Below are 16,587 nucleotides of genomic sequence, written 5' to 3'. Positions count from 1 at the left end.
TTTTTCGGTTGGAAATAATGTTTTCTAATCAATTTAACAAACAGCAAAATAATAATAATAATAATAATAATAATATATATATATATATATATATATATTTAATTAATAAAAATTTAAGGAGTTTTTTAAAGTAACATAACTTAATTAGTTAAGTAAGATGAAATAATACTTAATTATGCCTTTAATTAATTAGATATTTATACTAACTTACGTGAAATTAAAATAAAGGTTATAATTAATATTTAAAAAGTTTAGATAGCAATTTAATGATCAAAATAAATATTAAAAAATTATTATAATAAAGTATTTTTTAAAAAAAATATGTGTTTAAAAGAAATAAAGACGGCTACACTATCCCAATCATTGAATTTGTTGATTTATTTATCTATTTATGGGAATTCCATGGATAGGATTGATGCAATTCCAGTTCCATCCACGAATTAAAAATGGACAACGGAGTGCGGTGGTCGGAACTCCCGCCGGAGATATGGTCGGCAGTCGGAAAACACCTTCACAACTACATCGATGCCGTCCGATTTCGCAGCGTTTGCCGATCATGGCGGTCCTCTGTTCCTCCTGTCCCCAAAATATCTCCTCCTATTCGTCTCCGATTTCCCTCCCCAATCAACACTGCAAGTCTCTTCGTCGACGCCTTCCTCTCCCAAAGTACCTTCTATCGTCTCGCTCCTCTCATCCACGAACAGAGCCCTAACTCGTCTTCCTCTAGCCAGAACGGCCGACTGGTGAAGATGGAGAAATCGGAGCTCGGTAAGATGCGGTTTCTTCATCCTCTGTCCAAGCGCCTAATCCGATGCAATCCGGAAGAACACAAGGAACTGAACTTACTGGATCTTCGAATCGACGAATTAGCCATATCGTATTCGCTCAAATACACTGATACTGCTTGTGTTCCTGGAATCGCTAAAGTCGTGGTGTTCCCTACATCCATCGGACCAGACGTTGAAGATTGTACTGTAATCGCAGTGTTTGAGGACGGGAAGTTAGGGTTTGCCAGATCTGGAGACGAGAAATGGACTCTAATCGACGAACAGAGTTTCCACTACGACGATGTGATTGTCTACAATCGGCAGTACTATGCAGTCGATAGATGGGGAACTGTTTTCTGGATCGATTCATCGATGCGATTGGTACAATTTTCTCCTCCTCTGATCGGTCTCGGCCAGCAGAAGCACTTGGTAGAGTGCGGCGGCGAACTTCTGGTAATCGATCGGTTCCTCGACAAAGAGCGTTCGGTTCAACATCCAACCGATATCATGGACGACGCACATCCAATGGCGATTCCATTTCGACGGCCGGATAACGATTCGTCTCCAAGAGCAGTCGATTTCAAGGCTCATAAGCTGGATCAAGAATGGGGGACATGGGTGGAGCTGAAGAATTTGGGGAATCGATCGATTATATTGGGGAACGACTGTTGTTTATCATTTGAAGCGTCGGAATTTGAAGGATGCAAAGAGAATTGCATTTACTACACCGATGTTAACGACAACGAGTTCTCTAAAAGAAGTTTCAGCCGTGTGTTCGATCTTGAAGGAGGAAGAATCGGAAACATATTGTGTTATCCTGGACGCATCGGAATCTTCAGCCCGCCGCCGATTTGGCTCTCCAAATCCCTTCCCCCCCTGAAGGTCAAATTCAATTCCATTTTGTCTCAACTTTCTTAAATTTTCATTGATATTTTCTGAGCTTTCTTCCACAACTATTGTAGGACATCCTGTTTGCTGCCTCTCCACATCGCCATGAAAACTAGCAGCTGGAAGGAAACTGCCGTCTGGATCATCAAATATCACAGAACCAAGTATGCTTTCTTCGCCATTTCTCTGCAAACATACCAATCTTCTTGTTTCTGATCTTTCAATGGGAGCAGAGATTCACTCATATTAATTGCTGCAAGTTCATCATGTTTATAATTTGACCACTGGTAGTGCATTATAACAATATATTTGAGCGGCTGGGAGGAGAACGAATAATTTCTTATAATGGTGTGAGAAGCTCTCCCTAACAGAAGCGCTTTAAAAATTGTAAGGCTGACGGTGCTACGTAGTGAGCCAAAGTGGACAATATCTACTAGCTGTGAGCTTGGAGTGTTACAGATAGTATTAGAGTCAGTCATCGAACGATACGAGACACTTGTTGGAGTAAGGCTAAACTCTTTCCATTGTAGACACATCTTAAAATTGTGAGACTAATAACGATACATAACCGACCAAAACGAATAATATCTGCCATTAGAGTCAGTCACCGAACAGTGTGAGACACTAGTCGGAGTAGAGCTAAACTCTCTCTATAATAGACACGTTTTAAAATCGTGAGACNTAGAGTCAGTCACCGAACAGTGTGAGACACTAGTCGGAGTAGGGCTAAACTCTCTCTATAATAGACACGTTTTAAAATCGTGAGACTGACAACGATACATAACCGACCAAAACGAACAATATCTGCTAGCAGCGAACTTGAGTTGTTAAACACCATCTACGTACCAATTATCGTGCTCACATGTAGTCAAGTGCCAAGTGGATAGTTAATGAAAGTATCTATCAACGTAAGCCNAACGAACAATATCTGCTAGCAGCGAACTTGAGTTGTTAAACATTATCTACGTACCAATTATCGTGCTCACATGTAGTCAAGTGCCAAGTGGATAGTTAATGAAAGTATCTATCAATGTAAGCCACCTCAAGATGCGTGTTCAAGTTCTCTCCTTTGACTTTTCAAACTTTTAGGGATGAACCCTAGTCAAGGTGTTCGAGTGCTCTCCTATTTGACTTTTCAATGCAATTATATGCTCTTATGGGATGGAGCCCTAACNCAAGATGCGTGTTCAAGTTCTCTCCTTTGACTTTTCAAACTTCGAGGGATGAACCCTAGTCAAGGTGTTCGAGTGCTCTCCTATTTGACTTTTCATAGCAATTATATGCTCTTATGGGATGGAGCCCTAGCGAAGGGTGTTCGAGTGCTCTCCTGTTTGACTTTTCGGAGTAGTTATATGCTCTCGAGGGATGGAGCCCTAGTCAACGATTGCGCATTTGTTTTTAATTAAAAAAAAAATTATTTGAAACATAATATTTTGTGTATTATATATATATATATATATATATATATATAGAATTAAATTCACTTAAATCATTAATGACTGTAAATAATCCAAATTATACCACTAAACGTGGGCTATATATATGCTTAAACCCACTTCCACCCTTTTAAAACTCCAACTAAACGCCCAAAAATAGTATATATTTACCGNGTTTTTTTTTTTTTTTTTTTTTTTTGACTCGGTGGTTGTTCCCCGCATCATTCTCAAAGCGGCGGAGCAGATTCTTCTCGTCCGATGGGCGACAGCTGTGTACGGTGGTCCGATCTCCCTCCTGAACTTTGGACGGTCATCGGAAAATACCTTGATACCTATATCGATGTCCTCAGATGTCGCGGCGTCTGCCGATCACTGCGTGCTTCGTTTCCTCCGTTCAACGACGTTTCTCCTGCTCTACCTCTCCACGTTCCTTCTCCTTGCAATGACGACGCTGATTATCCAATCAGATACAGTATACTCACACGAAAGATAATCTATCGCCTCAGTCCCCTCGATTTCCATCAAACTAACGCGGTTTCTTCATCTGCGGCGGCGAAGGGATGGTTTGCCGTGGTGGAGACTACACAGAAAGGTAAATTCCGATTTCTAGCTCCTGCTAACCTGTCTAATCTTCGATTAACCTTCGAAACCTTTCGGAAGGAAGTGAACTTACTGGAATTTCGAATTCACGAATTGGCTAAATCGTATGTGCTTGTAAACACCGACGGCGTTTGTGTTCCTGAAATTAGCAAGGTCGTAATGTTCCCCGATTCTCCCTGGATCGACGCGAAGAACTGCACCGTTTTAGCGATGTACAAAAACGGAAAATTAGGTTTCGCTAAACTTGGAGATGAGAAATGGACGCTGATTGAGGAACATAATTTTGACCGCGGGGATGTGATTGCGTGCAGGGGACAGTTCTATGCAGTTGATAGAAAAGGAATAGTTTTCTCGATCGATTTATCGTCGATGAAATTGGTGCTGATTTCTCCTCCATTGTGTAGCTCAGGTAAACAGAAACATATGGTGGAGTGCGGCGGCGAGGTTTACGTGGTGGATCGATTCGATGATGTGAGTGACACTGAGACTGGTTCCAGTGAGAGCGAGAGTGGGAGTGAGAGTGAGGAAGAAGAAGAAGAAGATGAAGATGAAGATGAAGAAGCAGAGGAAGAAGAAGAAGAAGAGGAAGAGGTTGAAATCAAAGTGTATAAAGTGGATTTGGATGATGACTACCTAAGAAGAAGATTGGAGGAGGTGGAGAATTTAGGGAATGAAGCGTTGTTCTTGAGGAAGAGGGAGAGCAGTTTCTCTGTTCCGGCAACAGATTTGGAAGGAATTCAAGGGAATTGCATATATTATGCTCGAAGATCAATGATGATGAAGAAAGGATTCTGAATTCTGCAAATCATCCATCCAAGAACTCATTAGGTTTGTCCCTCGCTACTTCTTCTTCTTCTTCTTCTTGTTCTTATTAGGGTTTAGGGGAGAATCCATTTTGATTTTGAAATTTACAATTTGGTTGTGTTCAACATTCAATCTCAAAATTCATGCTCGTTTTTGTTTGGAAGTTTCAACAATTTGATGTTCATGTTCTGCAAGTCTCTATTATTGCATAAATCCAAAATTCATGCTCGTTAAGGTCTGCATTGGATAGGTTTTTGATATTTTCTCTAGCCATATAGAAACTCACGATGACTAAACTAAATGTCCCTACTCAAATGAACTCTTGTTTGATATCAAAAGAAAAGGAGAATGTAATTTTAAATCTGCGCTTTACATTAAAAATAATAAGAGACTTCAATTACTAAAACCTTTAAATCCCTTGCAATTTTAACCCTTAATTTGAGTTACCACTTCCAATATCATTAAAAGAATCAACTTAAGATTTCAATAAATTATAAACCATAGTAAAACAAAAAGAAATTAATAAACACTAGAGAAAATTAGCATTTTTTTTTTTTGAAGTTTATGAATTTTGACGTAAAGGTATTTTTCTACAGCACTTCATTGTACTGAAATTAATGAGTTTAGAAAGATTTTTACATTATTTTCAAATAAAATGAGTGAGTTGATTAACAATAATTGAACATGAGTTAAAATTGTAACATTTCTTTAAGTTCAAAGTCTCATATGATGAAATTGAAAAATTTATGTTTCAAAAAATTGAAAATTCTTGAGTCAAGTTGATATAAATATATATATATTCGTAAAACATGCTAGAAGTTTGAATGGGTCTGTGGAAGTAGGTATATTGAAAAATAAAAAATAAAAACTAAAAAAAAAAAAAATTAATTCTCAAAACTGGTTGGGAAATTGAAAATATTCCAAAAAAATAGATAACGAAGAAACCAAAAGCGTCTAGAACAATACGGTCTTAATTTCTATTCAAAGCATTTTCTGAAATGTCTAAAATGCCAATATATGTACATATATATATATATACACACACAAATATGTACATATATGTGTACATATACATATATATATACATATATGTNAAGAAATTAATAAACACTAGAGAAAATTAGCATTTTTTTTTTCTACAGCACTTCATTGTACTGAAATTAATGAGTTTAGAAAGATTTTTACATTACTTTCAAATAAAATGAGTGAGTTGATTAACAATAATTGAACATGAGTTAAAATTGTAACATTNAAAAAAAAAAAAAAAAAAAAAAAAAAAAAAAAAAGAGAGATTTAGATGGAAAAGGAATAAAAGGAAGTGAGAAAAAGATTTTAAAAATTTTCTCCATTTTTAGGGATAATTTGTTTCTCAAACAAAAACAAAAAGAAAAAAAAAAATTGAGAAANTTACTTTAAGTTCAAAGTCTCATATGATGAAATTGAAAATATTAAGTTTCAAAAAATTGAAAATTCTTGAGTCAAGTTGATATAAATATATATATTCGTAAAACTTGCTACAAGTTTGAATGGGTCTGTGGAAGTAGGTATATTGAAAAATAAAAAATAAAAACTAAATAAACGTTTTTTAATTCTCAAAACTGGTTGGGATATTGAAAATATTCCAAAAAAATAGATAACGAAGAAACCAAAAGCGTCTAGAACAATACGGTCTTAATTTCTATTCAAAGCATTTTATGAAATGTCTAAAATGCCAATATATGTACATATATATATACACACACACAAATATGTACATATATGTGTATATATATATATATATATATATATATATGTGTGTGTGGCAAAGCTCATAACTACTCTCATAATTTAACCAAAAATAAAATTTGAAAATTTAAAACTTGTTTAAAGAAAACCAAATTTGAAGGGAAAAAAAAAAAGAGATTTAGATGGAAAAGGATAAAAGGAAGTGAGAAAAAGGAAGTTAAGTAGTTTTTGAAAATTTGCTCCATTTTTAGGGATAATTTGTTTCTCAAACAAAAACAAAAAGAAAAAAGAAAAATTGAGAAATGGTAGTATTACCAAGCGGCCCTAGTTTCAGAAAGTCTCCTTTCTAGCTTGTGCTGCATAGGAATTTCACCCATCGGCAGCCAAAAGTGATCATCCTAGATCTNCGTCTAGAACAATACGGTCTTAATTTCTATTCAAAGCATTTTATGAAATGTCTAAAATGCCAATATATGTACATATATATATACACACACACAAATATNATGAAAAAAAAAAAAAAAAAAAAAGCTCTAGGGATTGCACTTTTAATGGAAGTTGGCAACTGGTTAGAAGTAGCCAGTGAAAAGATGTTCTCAAATTTATGAAACATCAATGATCATGACAGAGTTCATTTGTATAGTTGAGCTATTCCAATGTCCTGATGATGCCATTTTTCTTAACAGAAAGACTATGATCTAAGGACTGAATGCTACACTATAGGAGGATTGAACAGCAGGAAGAAGCATTCTTAACTGCATACACACAAGGATGACTAAAGAACATACACACAAGCACACCAGGAGTTAGGAATGCTTGGCAGTCAAATATTTCTTAACTGCATTTGTAGATTGATAAGCAAAATACTTTTGCCGAAGAATTACATAAGGATAACTAAGGAATGATAATATGTGGGCAGGCTTTGAGAAGGAAAGAATTTCATACCACACCTGGCTGTTCGAGTCCATCTCGATCGAAAACCGTTCTTCGCCCGCCTGGAATGGTGAGAATTCAAGATCATATTAACTATCAAGTACATTAATACAAGTATAGGGAAACCCAATAATATAAATTAGAGAAGAACAAACGAAAATTAGCCTGGAAAAAACAAATTAATGATGGACGAACCAGAAGATGGCCTTGAAGGGTACCACTGCCAAAACTGAAACATGTCCTAGCCATATTGGTACCCCTGTTCTCATTTACATATACAATTTGAAGAGGCATCACCACCCATGGGAGGAACTCCTTGGCACAGACACAAAACTTCACTCCCGGATGAACTGGCGTTGAGGAATCAACAAATGCCCAATTCAACCCAAAATGCCTGCAAAATTTGCACTGGGTTAAATAGACCAAGAATTCTCATCAAATACGTTACTGTTCAACCAAAAGGTATATATAGCCAGAAAACCTCCAGTTCTGAAGAGCTTTCTTCCCCTTTTCATAAGTTTCAACACCAGAACCCACCAAAATACGAGCATGGTTGAGAAGAAAACCTTCTTGTGAGAGCCCCTTATCTTCTTGCAGGCAAGAGCTGGGATTAGCAGTAGCTCCTCTAAACTTGCTGCTATAGTTGAAGGAACCAGACCTAATGATGAACATCAAGTAACATTCCACTTAGAAAAAGGAGACGAGCATATCTCTATGAGAGTTTTCTTTTTCTTTTTTCTGGCTAGGGGTGGGGGTTACAATCCTATCGTTCTTGCCTGTCAATGCACGTCTTCTGCTCCTGAGGAGATGGACGAGACCAACACAGGAAGACCATCTTTATCAACAACAGCAATATCCTTCAAACAAAATGTCTTATCACTAATACGGAGCAGATGGTTCAAAATTCTTCAGCGTTTGCACGAATTTTATCAGATAGACTCATAAACAGGCTAGCTCCAAAAAAATTTATAAATAAAAACGATTCAGGATTTTAGTTCCTTTCACTACCAAAGAGTTTTCATAAGAACACAGGAAAATACGATCCATGATCCAATTAAATCCAAAACCTCGGAATGATATCTCGTCTCGATCCATTTTCGTAGAAGAAATTTGATACAAACTGCTAAAGAATTCGAATCTAATAGATGAATAAATAGTACTAAATCTCATAAGAACCGACAATTTCATGCGCGTCGATTGAGACTTCCGAAGCAGAAGCAGTCAAAATCCAAAAATCGAACAAGAAATTTGTAAGAACAGAAGTTGCGGATTCGACATAAGAGATTAGAAACGAAGCAAGCGGAAGAAGATACATACTGGATTGAAACTACTTCAGCTTCACCACTTCTGCGCTACCGCGGTTCTCTGAATCGCAAGCACAAAAGATAGAGCGCATGAAAATTGGGTAGCGAATAAATAAAATAGTTTTTTAAAACAAAGAAAAACAATTATTTATTCCTTTGATAAATTAATTATAATATACTTAATAAAATTATTTACTATCATAAATATTAGGATTATATCTCAACTAGTAAATATTAATATATTATAAGTTACAAATCTCTACCAAAGTGAAATATTCATATTTCACAAATAGATATTATTGTCCAAAAAAAAAAAATTATTGTGTTTTCAATTTCCTCAGTACGTTTTTTAATACAGATTTATAATCGGCAAAATTAAAGAGTCGGGTCGGAAAATATAATGTCAACAAAGAAAAAGATGTATCAAAGCAGCCAATACTCAAGGCGACAACTAGTAGTTCAAACCGTATTTATAACCAACATTGTATAGTGAGAATACATCGAGGAAACCAACGACAACATGCTCGAGAGTAATTTTGAATATATATGTTCATCGTGAAAATTTTGAAACGTTAATAATAGTCTCATTGTAATAGATCTACTCATAAAGTCCAATTAGTTTTCAATAAAGTCCTAAATTTTTTATTTTTCATATTTTAGAATTTCTCTATAAAAGAAAATATCGATAACCTTAGCGAAGCTATAAAACTCCACTTCACATAATTACTTTCATAATATAAGATCTCAATAATAAAAAAACCGTAAAATACGTCATTAAAAATCCACGACAAAAAAAAAAGAAAAAAAATACAACAATTTAATTTAATCCCTACTATGAAAAATTACATCAAAATTAAGCATCAATTTTATCATGCGACGACTTAGTTTTTATAGTCAATGAACATGTTGGATGGAGACTAGATGATTAAGAATTTTGAAATAAACTAAATAGTTACCAATAAAATTTAGGGACTAAATTACTAAAAAATCAAAAAGTTGAAAGAACGAATTCACCGCTCTATGGCTGATCGGCGATTACTAGCAATTTCGGCTTTCATGCAGGCGAGGTTGCAGCCTACAATCCGAACTGAGGACGAATTTTTCGAGTTAGCTCACCCTCGCGGGATCATGACCCTTTGTCCCGTAGCAAATGAAATAATTGAGGGACTAAAATGTTAATCATAGGAGAGACCAAAAAAGATGCTCACATTGAAACTGGTCATATTTCCATTACTATAGCCTGTAAGTATCTACATGAAGAAGAACAATAGCAAACCTCTGATTACCTATTTCCTTCATGAGTGATAGGGGTGGCTTAATTTATACTGCAAGAGAAGCAACTTTGCTGGGTATAATAATCATGTCATGAAGTGATGAGATAGATATCTACAATCTATAAATGGCTATTGAACTGATATAAACAGATGAAAATGTGAAAGGATGATCTAACTTATCCCATCAGGCTTAAATCCTGAAATTTCTGCGAGCTCTGACAGATCTTTCTCCCCACTCAAAACCTGCAGGAAACCAGAATTTGATGATACAATTAGAAGTAAAAACATCCTAACAAGGAAGAAAAGGGAGCATGTAGCTCTAGCTCAGACAGTTCATGAAACTTTTACACCAGAAAAGAAGATCCAGAGAAATGTTTAGGGAGGTGAATGGTTGCTGCTACTCTAAGCACCTTGTTTCTAGTTCTCTATGATCCACCATGCAATGGGTACCAAAACACAGATCTTAGGGATATTCTTTTCACGGGGATACTTTTACATTCACGAGCGCTTTCAAGAATCTCACTCATCTCTCTCTTACTAAATTCTCTCTAGGGATACTTTTACACTCTCGAGCGTTTTCAAGAATCTCACACATATCTCTCTCTTACTAAATTCTCTCCAAAACTACCTATCTCTTTCAATATATATGAGATCCCACCTCGGTTGGAGAGGGGAACAAAACATTCCTTATAAAGGTGTGGAAACTTCTCCCTACCAGACGTGCTTTAAAACCTTGATGGGAAGCCTAGAAAAAAAAACCCAAAGATGACAATATCTACTAGCGGTGGGCTTGCCCGTCAATATATATGTGTGAATCGAGTCTAGCAAGTACAATAAGAAAAATAGTGACACGACCATAGCATTCTTAAGTGTCCTGGAATAGTATCCATAGGCATGCAATGGAACATTGCTAATTATAAAGATTGCACAGGAATGTAAACAAAATGCCCCTTAACTTATGCTTTTTTACCTGCCCGTTAATCACCCATGTCGGGAAGCCTTCAATTCCAACTTCTGAACAAGCTTTCTCTATCTTAGTGCCTTTATGATACCCATTGGGGAAACATTCTACATAGTCTAATAGTTTTGCTGCCTCACGTCCAAACATCTGTGTCGACAGCAAGATAGCATATAATTGATAGTCATTGTCTTACTTGCAAGCAAATTCATGAGCCCAACGGTAAAAATGAAGCAATAGTGATGATCACATGTAATGTCAAAAGTCTATCTATAGTTTGATAGTGTGGCCGTGAAGGCTCAGATAAGTGCCACCGCCACAAGATTATTTTATCGCATTACTCAGTCAAGTCATTACCATTTTACAAATGGAGAAAGTACCTCTTTCTGTTCTACACAATGTGAACACCAAAAAGCTCCATACATTTTGGCCCCAATAGAATGCAGATGCCTCGCAAGGGAAATGGACAGAGCGTTCGATGAATTTGTTAACTCGGTTTCGAAGTATGGAAGGTCAAGTTCAGCAGCACTGTAAAGTAAAACAAACAAAAAGACTCCACATAAATTATAAGAAAGGAAACCAAAATGAAGTCATATATCTATTACAAAATAATAATAAGAAAATGAGTATAGATCATCTGAGATTTGAATATATATATATATATATATCAACCAAAAATGGATATCATGTTCCAAAACAATATTGAAATGATTTACAACTTCAGCAACGCCAAATATCATGATAGCTCCTAAATAACCAAGATCAAAAGAATTAGCATTCAAAGGTCCATGATGACAAGGAATCAAAAACAAGGATGCATACTTTTCTCTTCCACGCAGCAATTGATAAGTATAGACATCAAAAGTCAAACGCTCAATTGTTAAAGAACACATGAACCAATGAGAATAGCCCTTTAGCTATTTCAGGATCTTTTGTAACACACACCTTTGAGAACTAGGTAGGGAACCATTATATGAGGTAGAAAGGGTGATAAAAACCACGCTAGCGATAAATATCTGAGAGCCCAATCGTCTCATAGACTCTTGCAATCCAAAATCCTAAGCCATCACCGCAAGAGAAGTTCAGAAATGTATGAATCAACAATAATCTTCCATCAAAAAAGATACCCAAAATGCAAAGCAAACATTAATAAAAGTAAAAGACCTTCAGAACGGCAAAGAACAAGCTGAATGACAACAGAGCGGATACTAGGCAATATGAGCATGACACTCCTGAAAATTTTGTGTTCAGAATGTATAGAAAGTATGCACTGGCAGTAGCCATAGAGGTAGTAGCGCCAAGCATGACTAAACGACCATCAGATTCATCAATACCAAAAGGCAATTTCTTTGCTGCCAACTGCAAACTAATTGCTCCTACTAAGCCATACGCCACCATTCCAATCAATGGCAGTGGTACACCTTGTAATTGCAAAAGCATAGTTATTAACAGGCAAGATACACAAAATTTCCAAGAAAAAATGGAAGGGGAGACATGAGAATAGATGCATTGACCAACATAAAAGGAGATTTGTCAGTCAAGTAAAACGATGAATTAGATTAACAGATTGAGAAAAGATACCAAAAACAGCAGCATAATCACTGTTAAGAACGTTGTCGCAGCTTCCACCACCAATTGGGCAAAAGGCAGCTGAATCAGTGAGCTTGACGTAACTCAAATACGCAGTTTCAACGAATCCAATCCCGCCCAAAGCAGCACATAAATTATCCGTCAAATTACTCAAAATTGATGGAGAAGACGACGCTGAGGACGTTGACTCAGCTTCCGGCTCAGTATCCTGATTAGTTCCATTGGACAAGCAAAATACAGGCACCACAAGCCGTCTCCGAATCAAATCTCTTTGGTGCTTGAAAGAATCATATCTTTGATGAAAAACAGAGAGATTCTGGCGAGTACAAGGTCTCGGAAACGAGCATGGAAGACAGGGTAGAGTGGCGGAGCACGCCATTTCCTCCTCCCGATTGTACGCAACCGGGAAATGAAAGAGAAACGAAGACGAGCTTTCAGGGACGATGAAAATGCAGAAATTGAGGCCCATTGGGCCTAATGGCCCAATAATCATATTGCCTNTCCGATCTGTTTTTTTTTATTTTTAATTTTTTAATTTTTTAATTTTTATTTTTTATTTTCATTTAGTTTTCGTATAAAATAATTCTTTAATTCATAAATAATTTTTTATATATAATTTTATTAAATTAATTTATTTAAGAATGATACATGAAATAAAAGTAAATTTTAATTAGTTAAATTATTTTAATAATTTAATTTGATAATAATAAAAGAACCAACATATTTAATTAATAAAATTGTTTAAAATAGCTGTGGAAACAAATATATATATATATATATATTAGACTTTAAATGTAATTTTTAAATTAAATTAGTTAATTTTTAAATTCTCACTCTAATATTTAAATTAAAGATTATATTATATATATTTTTAATTGTTAAAGAATAATTGTAATAATAAAATTTTAATTTTTAAAAATTATATTAGTAGAGATGATTATTAAGACTTTTTAATAAAAAAAATATTAAAAATCAAAACTTTAAAATAACTATTTTATTTAAAGAATAATAAATAGAAAAATTATTCGTGGAATCCAATTCCTTAAAATTTAGGAATCTGCAAAAATAAATAAATGGAGAATTTTGCAAGGTCGGAGAATAAAACATCATTTCTTTATAAATAATTTTTTTTAAATAATCCTATAAAATATGATATTTATATTTTGTTTCAAAATTACAATATTATCTTTAATAATATAAACCTTTTAAACGATAAAATATTTAAAATTTAAAATGAAAATTTTGAAATTAAAAAAAAAAAAAAGAAGAGAGTATAAAAGTAGGGAATATTCTTTTTATTATTTAACCTCATTTTAATTCTTGAGTTTAATGATTTTCATCATCATTTTTATTTCATTTATAATATTAATTAATTCAATACATCAACATCTTACAAAATTTAATATATGTCCACGTCACCATGTTATTACAATTATTCAAAATTTCAAATAAAATGTTGATAAGAATTAATATGGGCGAGGTGCTTTCAAATCATGTCCAAAATTGATTTTAATTTTTTTTTCCTTTCTAAAAAATACAATAAAAAAATAAAAATCTTTCAAAATAATTATTGGCCATATTATATTTTTTATATTTATATAAAAATAAAAATAAAAGAAAAAAAAAGTTAAATAATTGGAAGGTTGATAGAAATATCTAGATGGGCGACGAGTGGGTATGGCTGCGCCAGCCACGTGTAGAGGATAGGAGCCACCATTCCGAAACTATACACACGTTCTTGATTAGATGTAATAACATAGACATCTCATCTAAGTTCACACCTAACGGATATTGATCTATATATAAGTGAGTTTTTTTCGTGGGTTTTAAAAAAATGTTTTGTTCTTCTCTTCAATCGAGACGGGATCTTACAATCCACCCCTTTTATGGCTTAACATTCTCGCTGATACTCGTTCATCCCTCTAATTGATGTGGGATCTCACAATTCACCCCCTTCGAGGCCTAACGTCCTCACTGGCACAATGTCCCGTGTCTTGCTCAAATACCATTTGTAATAGCCCAAGCTCACAACTAGCTGATATTGTCCTCTTCCAACTTTCCCTCTTGAGATTCCCTTCAAAAGTTTTTAAAACATGTTTGCTAGGAATAGATTTTCACACCTTAGTAAAGAATGTTTCGTTACCCTTTCCATATAACGTGAAATCTCACAATTCACCCCTTTGAGTCTCAGTGTAGATACTCAGTTGAGCTGGTTTTTTAATCAACGAGTACGAGTTATAAGGAATCTTGATCTAAAGCTACGAATATGAGCTAGTACGCAACTTATCCACTGTGGATAGATACTCGGTTGAGCTGTCTTGTAACGAATTTCGATCTCGACGTGAAATACAAATTTTCGAGCGTGAAAATGACAAACAACAACGGTAGAAAAGTCGATGGAGAAAGTAAAGAAAGTAAAGTTGTAAGTGATGTTCATATGGATGAATGGTCATGGCTGAGGCTGACTACCTTTCAAACTTATCCACTCAATTTGGTTACGTGAAGATCCAAACAAAGCTCTTCATAAAATGGCGTGGCATTCCCATCACTCCCATCCCTTAATTCCATTATATATCTCCTTCCCTTCTTCTCCATCTCATCCTCTCAAAACTACAATCTTCTTCTTCTACTACTACTACTACGATCGATCGCTCGACCCGACCATGTCGCTCGCCTCCTCCTCATCTTCCATCGTGTCGTCCACCTATCTTCTCCGTCCCAACAACACCAATCTCACTTCAAGGTATCTTTAACTTGTCTCGTTCAAAGCAAATGCATAATTCTCTAATCAGTTGAGCTATATTCGACTTTAATTTTAATGGGTATCTTTTAAAATTATCCAATTCAATAAACCAACGGTTTTATCACTAGAGGGAGGTTATTATCAATCATGGGTTCGCTGCAACGCCGTCAGAGAGACACTACCATCAGCCATAAAAATTGGAGCACCAGGTAAATAAAAGCCACTCTTAAGAATTCAACTTATACCCTAAACTTTTAGTCGAGAATACATATTAAATTTCGATAAATTCAATATAGTCGGAACGCTGTTCTAAGAGAAGAGATGGAAGCAACAGCGGTTCCGACGTCGGTGCCGGTGCGTGTAGCTCTCGAGCTACTTCAAGCCGGACAGCGATACTTAGACGTAAGAACCCCTGAAGAGTTCAGCGCTGGGCATGCCCCTGGCGCCATTAACATCCCCTACATGTACAGGGTAGGATCAGGTATTTAATAAAATTTTAAATGGGTTTTATATAATTTTTTCAATTTTTAAAAATTAAATTAATTTTTTTTTATGTGAATTTTGTAGGAATGACGAGGAACCCACATTTCTTAGCTGAAGTGGCGGTTTATTTCAGAAAAGAGGATGAAATTCTTGTGGTAAGTTAAATTAATTAATTAATTAATTAATTATTAATTAATTAATTTGTTTTTATAAATTTAAATTCTGAATTTTAATGGATTTGTATTATTGGATAGGGATGCCTAAGTGGGAAGCGCTCTCTAATGGCTGCCGCTGATCTTCTTGCTTCCGTAAGCATTTTGCTTTCTATTTTCTATTTTTATTTTTTCTCTCTAAAAAAGAAAAATTATTCAAATTTAAAAAAAAAAAATTATATATTTTTAAAATGTTGGATTAAAATAAATATATTATTTTTAATTTTAATTTTGATATTTTTTTAATAAATTTTAAATTTACTCTATATACTTTTAATTTAAAATGATTATATAATAAGCATTAGGTGAATAACAAAGGGAATATTAATAAGAGATTAATTTTTATTATAAAAAGAAATAATATATATTATTTTTATTTTAGGAATTTAAATTAAATATTTGAATGAAATTAAAAAAAAAATACCAGACTAAAATATTTTTGAAGGAATTTGAACACACAAAATATAGTTTATACAAAATATTTAATTATAAATTTAGTCGTGTCTAATAAATTTATAACATATTCAAAATTTTGTAAAAATTCAACTGACATTAAGTTTTCAATTTTGAGATTAATGGTTCGTGATCTTAAAATGTGATAAATAGGTGAATGACTCATTGAAAGTTTCTAAAGTGGAAATTTAAGTGATTTAATTGAAATGAATTATGTGTAGGGGTACGGGAACGTGACGGACATAGCGGGTGGATATGAAGCTTGGTCCCGCAATGGACTGCCCATGGAATTGTAAACATTTTTGTGGACCTCGTCTTCTCCTAATTTTGTACAGCCACCACAATTTTATTTAATATAATCTCCACAAAATATCCTATATTTTCCGATATATTAAATGTCGGTTTTTATAGGTTAAA

The 16,587-nt window shown here is 34.4% G+C and overlaps 5 protein-coding genes across 6 annotated transcripts; 3 read left to right on the top strand and 2 right to left on the bottom strand.

Moving 5' to 3' along the window:
• The first annotated feature begins 387 nt into the window (after positions 1 to 387).
• Positions 388 to 2,184, top strand: LOC111803621 (putative F-box protein At1g65770). Its single transcript, XM_023688120.1, has 2 exons — positions 388 to 1,649; positions 1,730 to 2,184. Exons 1-2 carry the CDS (start codon positions 447 to 449, stop codon positions 1,769 to 1,771), a joined length of 1,245 nt encoding a protein of 414 aa, XP_023543888.1. The 5' UTR covers positions 388 to 446; the 3' UTR covers positions 1,772 to 2,184.
• A 1,091-nt stretch (positions 2,185 to 3,275) lies between these two features.
• Positions 3,276 to 4,668, top strand: LOC111803620 (FK506-binding protein 4-like). Its single transcript, XM_023688119.1, has 2 exons — positions 3,276 to 3,683; positions 4,101 to 4,668. Exons 1-2 carry the CDS (start codon positions 3,350 to 3,352, stop codon positions 4,484 to 4,486), a joined length of 720 nt encoding a protein of 239 aa, XP_023543887.1. The 5' UTR covers positions 3,276 to 3,349; the 3' UTR covers positions 4,487 to 4,668.
• Positions 4,669 to 6,775: 2,107 nt separating this feature from the next.
• Positions 6,776 to 9,553, bottom strand: LOC111803618 (UPF0548 protein At2g17695). Of its 2 annotated transcripts, XM_023688118.1 has the most exons (6): positions 9,472 to 9,553; positions 8,471 to 8,518; positions 7,930 to 8,010; positions 7,635 to 7,811; positions 7,349 to 7,547; positions 6,779 to 7,215 (listed from the first exon to the last, which is right to left on the bottom strand). In XM_023688118.1, exons 3-6 carry the CDS (start codon positions 7,986 to 7,988, stop codon positions 7,027 to 7,029), a joined length of 624 nt encoding a protein of 207 aa, XP_023543886.1. In that variant the 5' UTR covers positions 7,989 to 8,010; positions 8,471 to 8,518; positions 9,472 to 9,553; the 3' UTR covers positions 6,779 to 7,026. The 2 variants fall into 2 exon arrangements, with proteins under 2 accessions (XP_023543885.1, XP_023543886.1); XM_023688117.1 differs by lacking the exon at positions 9,472 to 9,553 and having other exon boundaries at positions 6,776 to 7,215; positions 8,471 to 9,139.
• Positions 9,554 to 9,661: 108 nt separating this feature from the next.
• On the bottom strand, positions 9,662 to 12,677 carry LOC111803615 (thiol-disulfide oxidoreductase LTO1). Its single transcript, XM_023688114.1, has 6 exons — positions 12,271 to 12,677; positions 11,854 to 12,110; positions 11,635 to 11,747; positions 11,070 to 11,217; positions 10,702 to 10,839; positions 9,662 to 9,974 (listed from the first exon to the last, which is right to left on the bottom strand). Exons 1-6 carry the CDS (start codon positions 12,656 to 12,658, stop codon positions 9,903 to 9,905), a joined length of 1,116 nt encoding a protein of 371 aa, XP_023543882.1. The 5' UTR covers positions 12,659 to 12,677; the 3' UTR covers positions 9,662 to 9,902.
• Positions 12,678 to 14,785: 2,108 nt separating this feature from the next.
• On the top strand, positions 14,786 to 16,587 carry LOC111803617 (rhodanese-like domain-containing protein 15, chloroplastic). Its single transcript, XM_023688116.1, has 6 exons — positions 14,786 to 15,022; positions 15,151 to 15,231; positions 15,319 to 15,503; positions 15,590 to 15,660; positions 15,760 to 15,813; positions 16,392 to 16,587. Exons 1-6 carry the CDS (start codon positions 14,808 to 14,810, stop codon positions 16,464 to 16,466), a joined length of 681 nt encoding a protein of 226 aa, XP_023543884.1. The 5' UTR covers positions 14,786 to 14,807; the 3' UTR covers positions 16,467 to 16,587.

Source organism: Cucurbita pepo, chromosome LG10 (genome assembly GCF_002806865.2).
Source record: "Cucurbita pepo subsp. pepo cultivar mu-cu-16 chromosome LG10, ASM280686v2, whole genome shotgun sequence".
NCBI classification, from domain to species: domain Eukaryota; kingdom Viridiplantae; phylum Streptophyta; class Magnoliopsida; order Cucurbitales; family Cucurbitaceae; genus Cucurbita; species Cucurbita pepo.
Note: the sequence above shows the minus strand (reverse complement) of the source record. Positions and strands in the feature narration are given on the sequence as shown.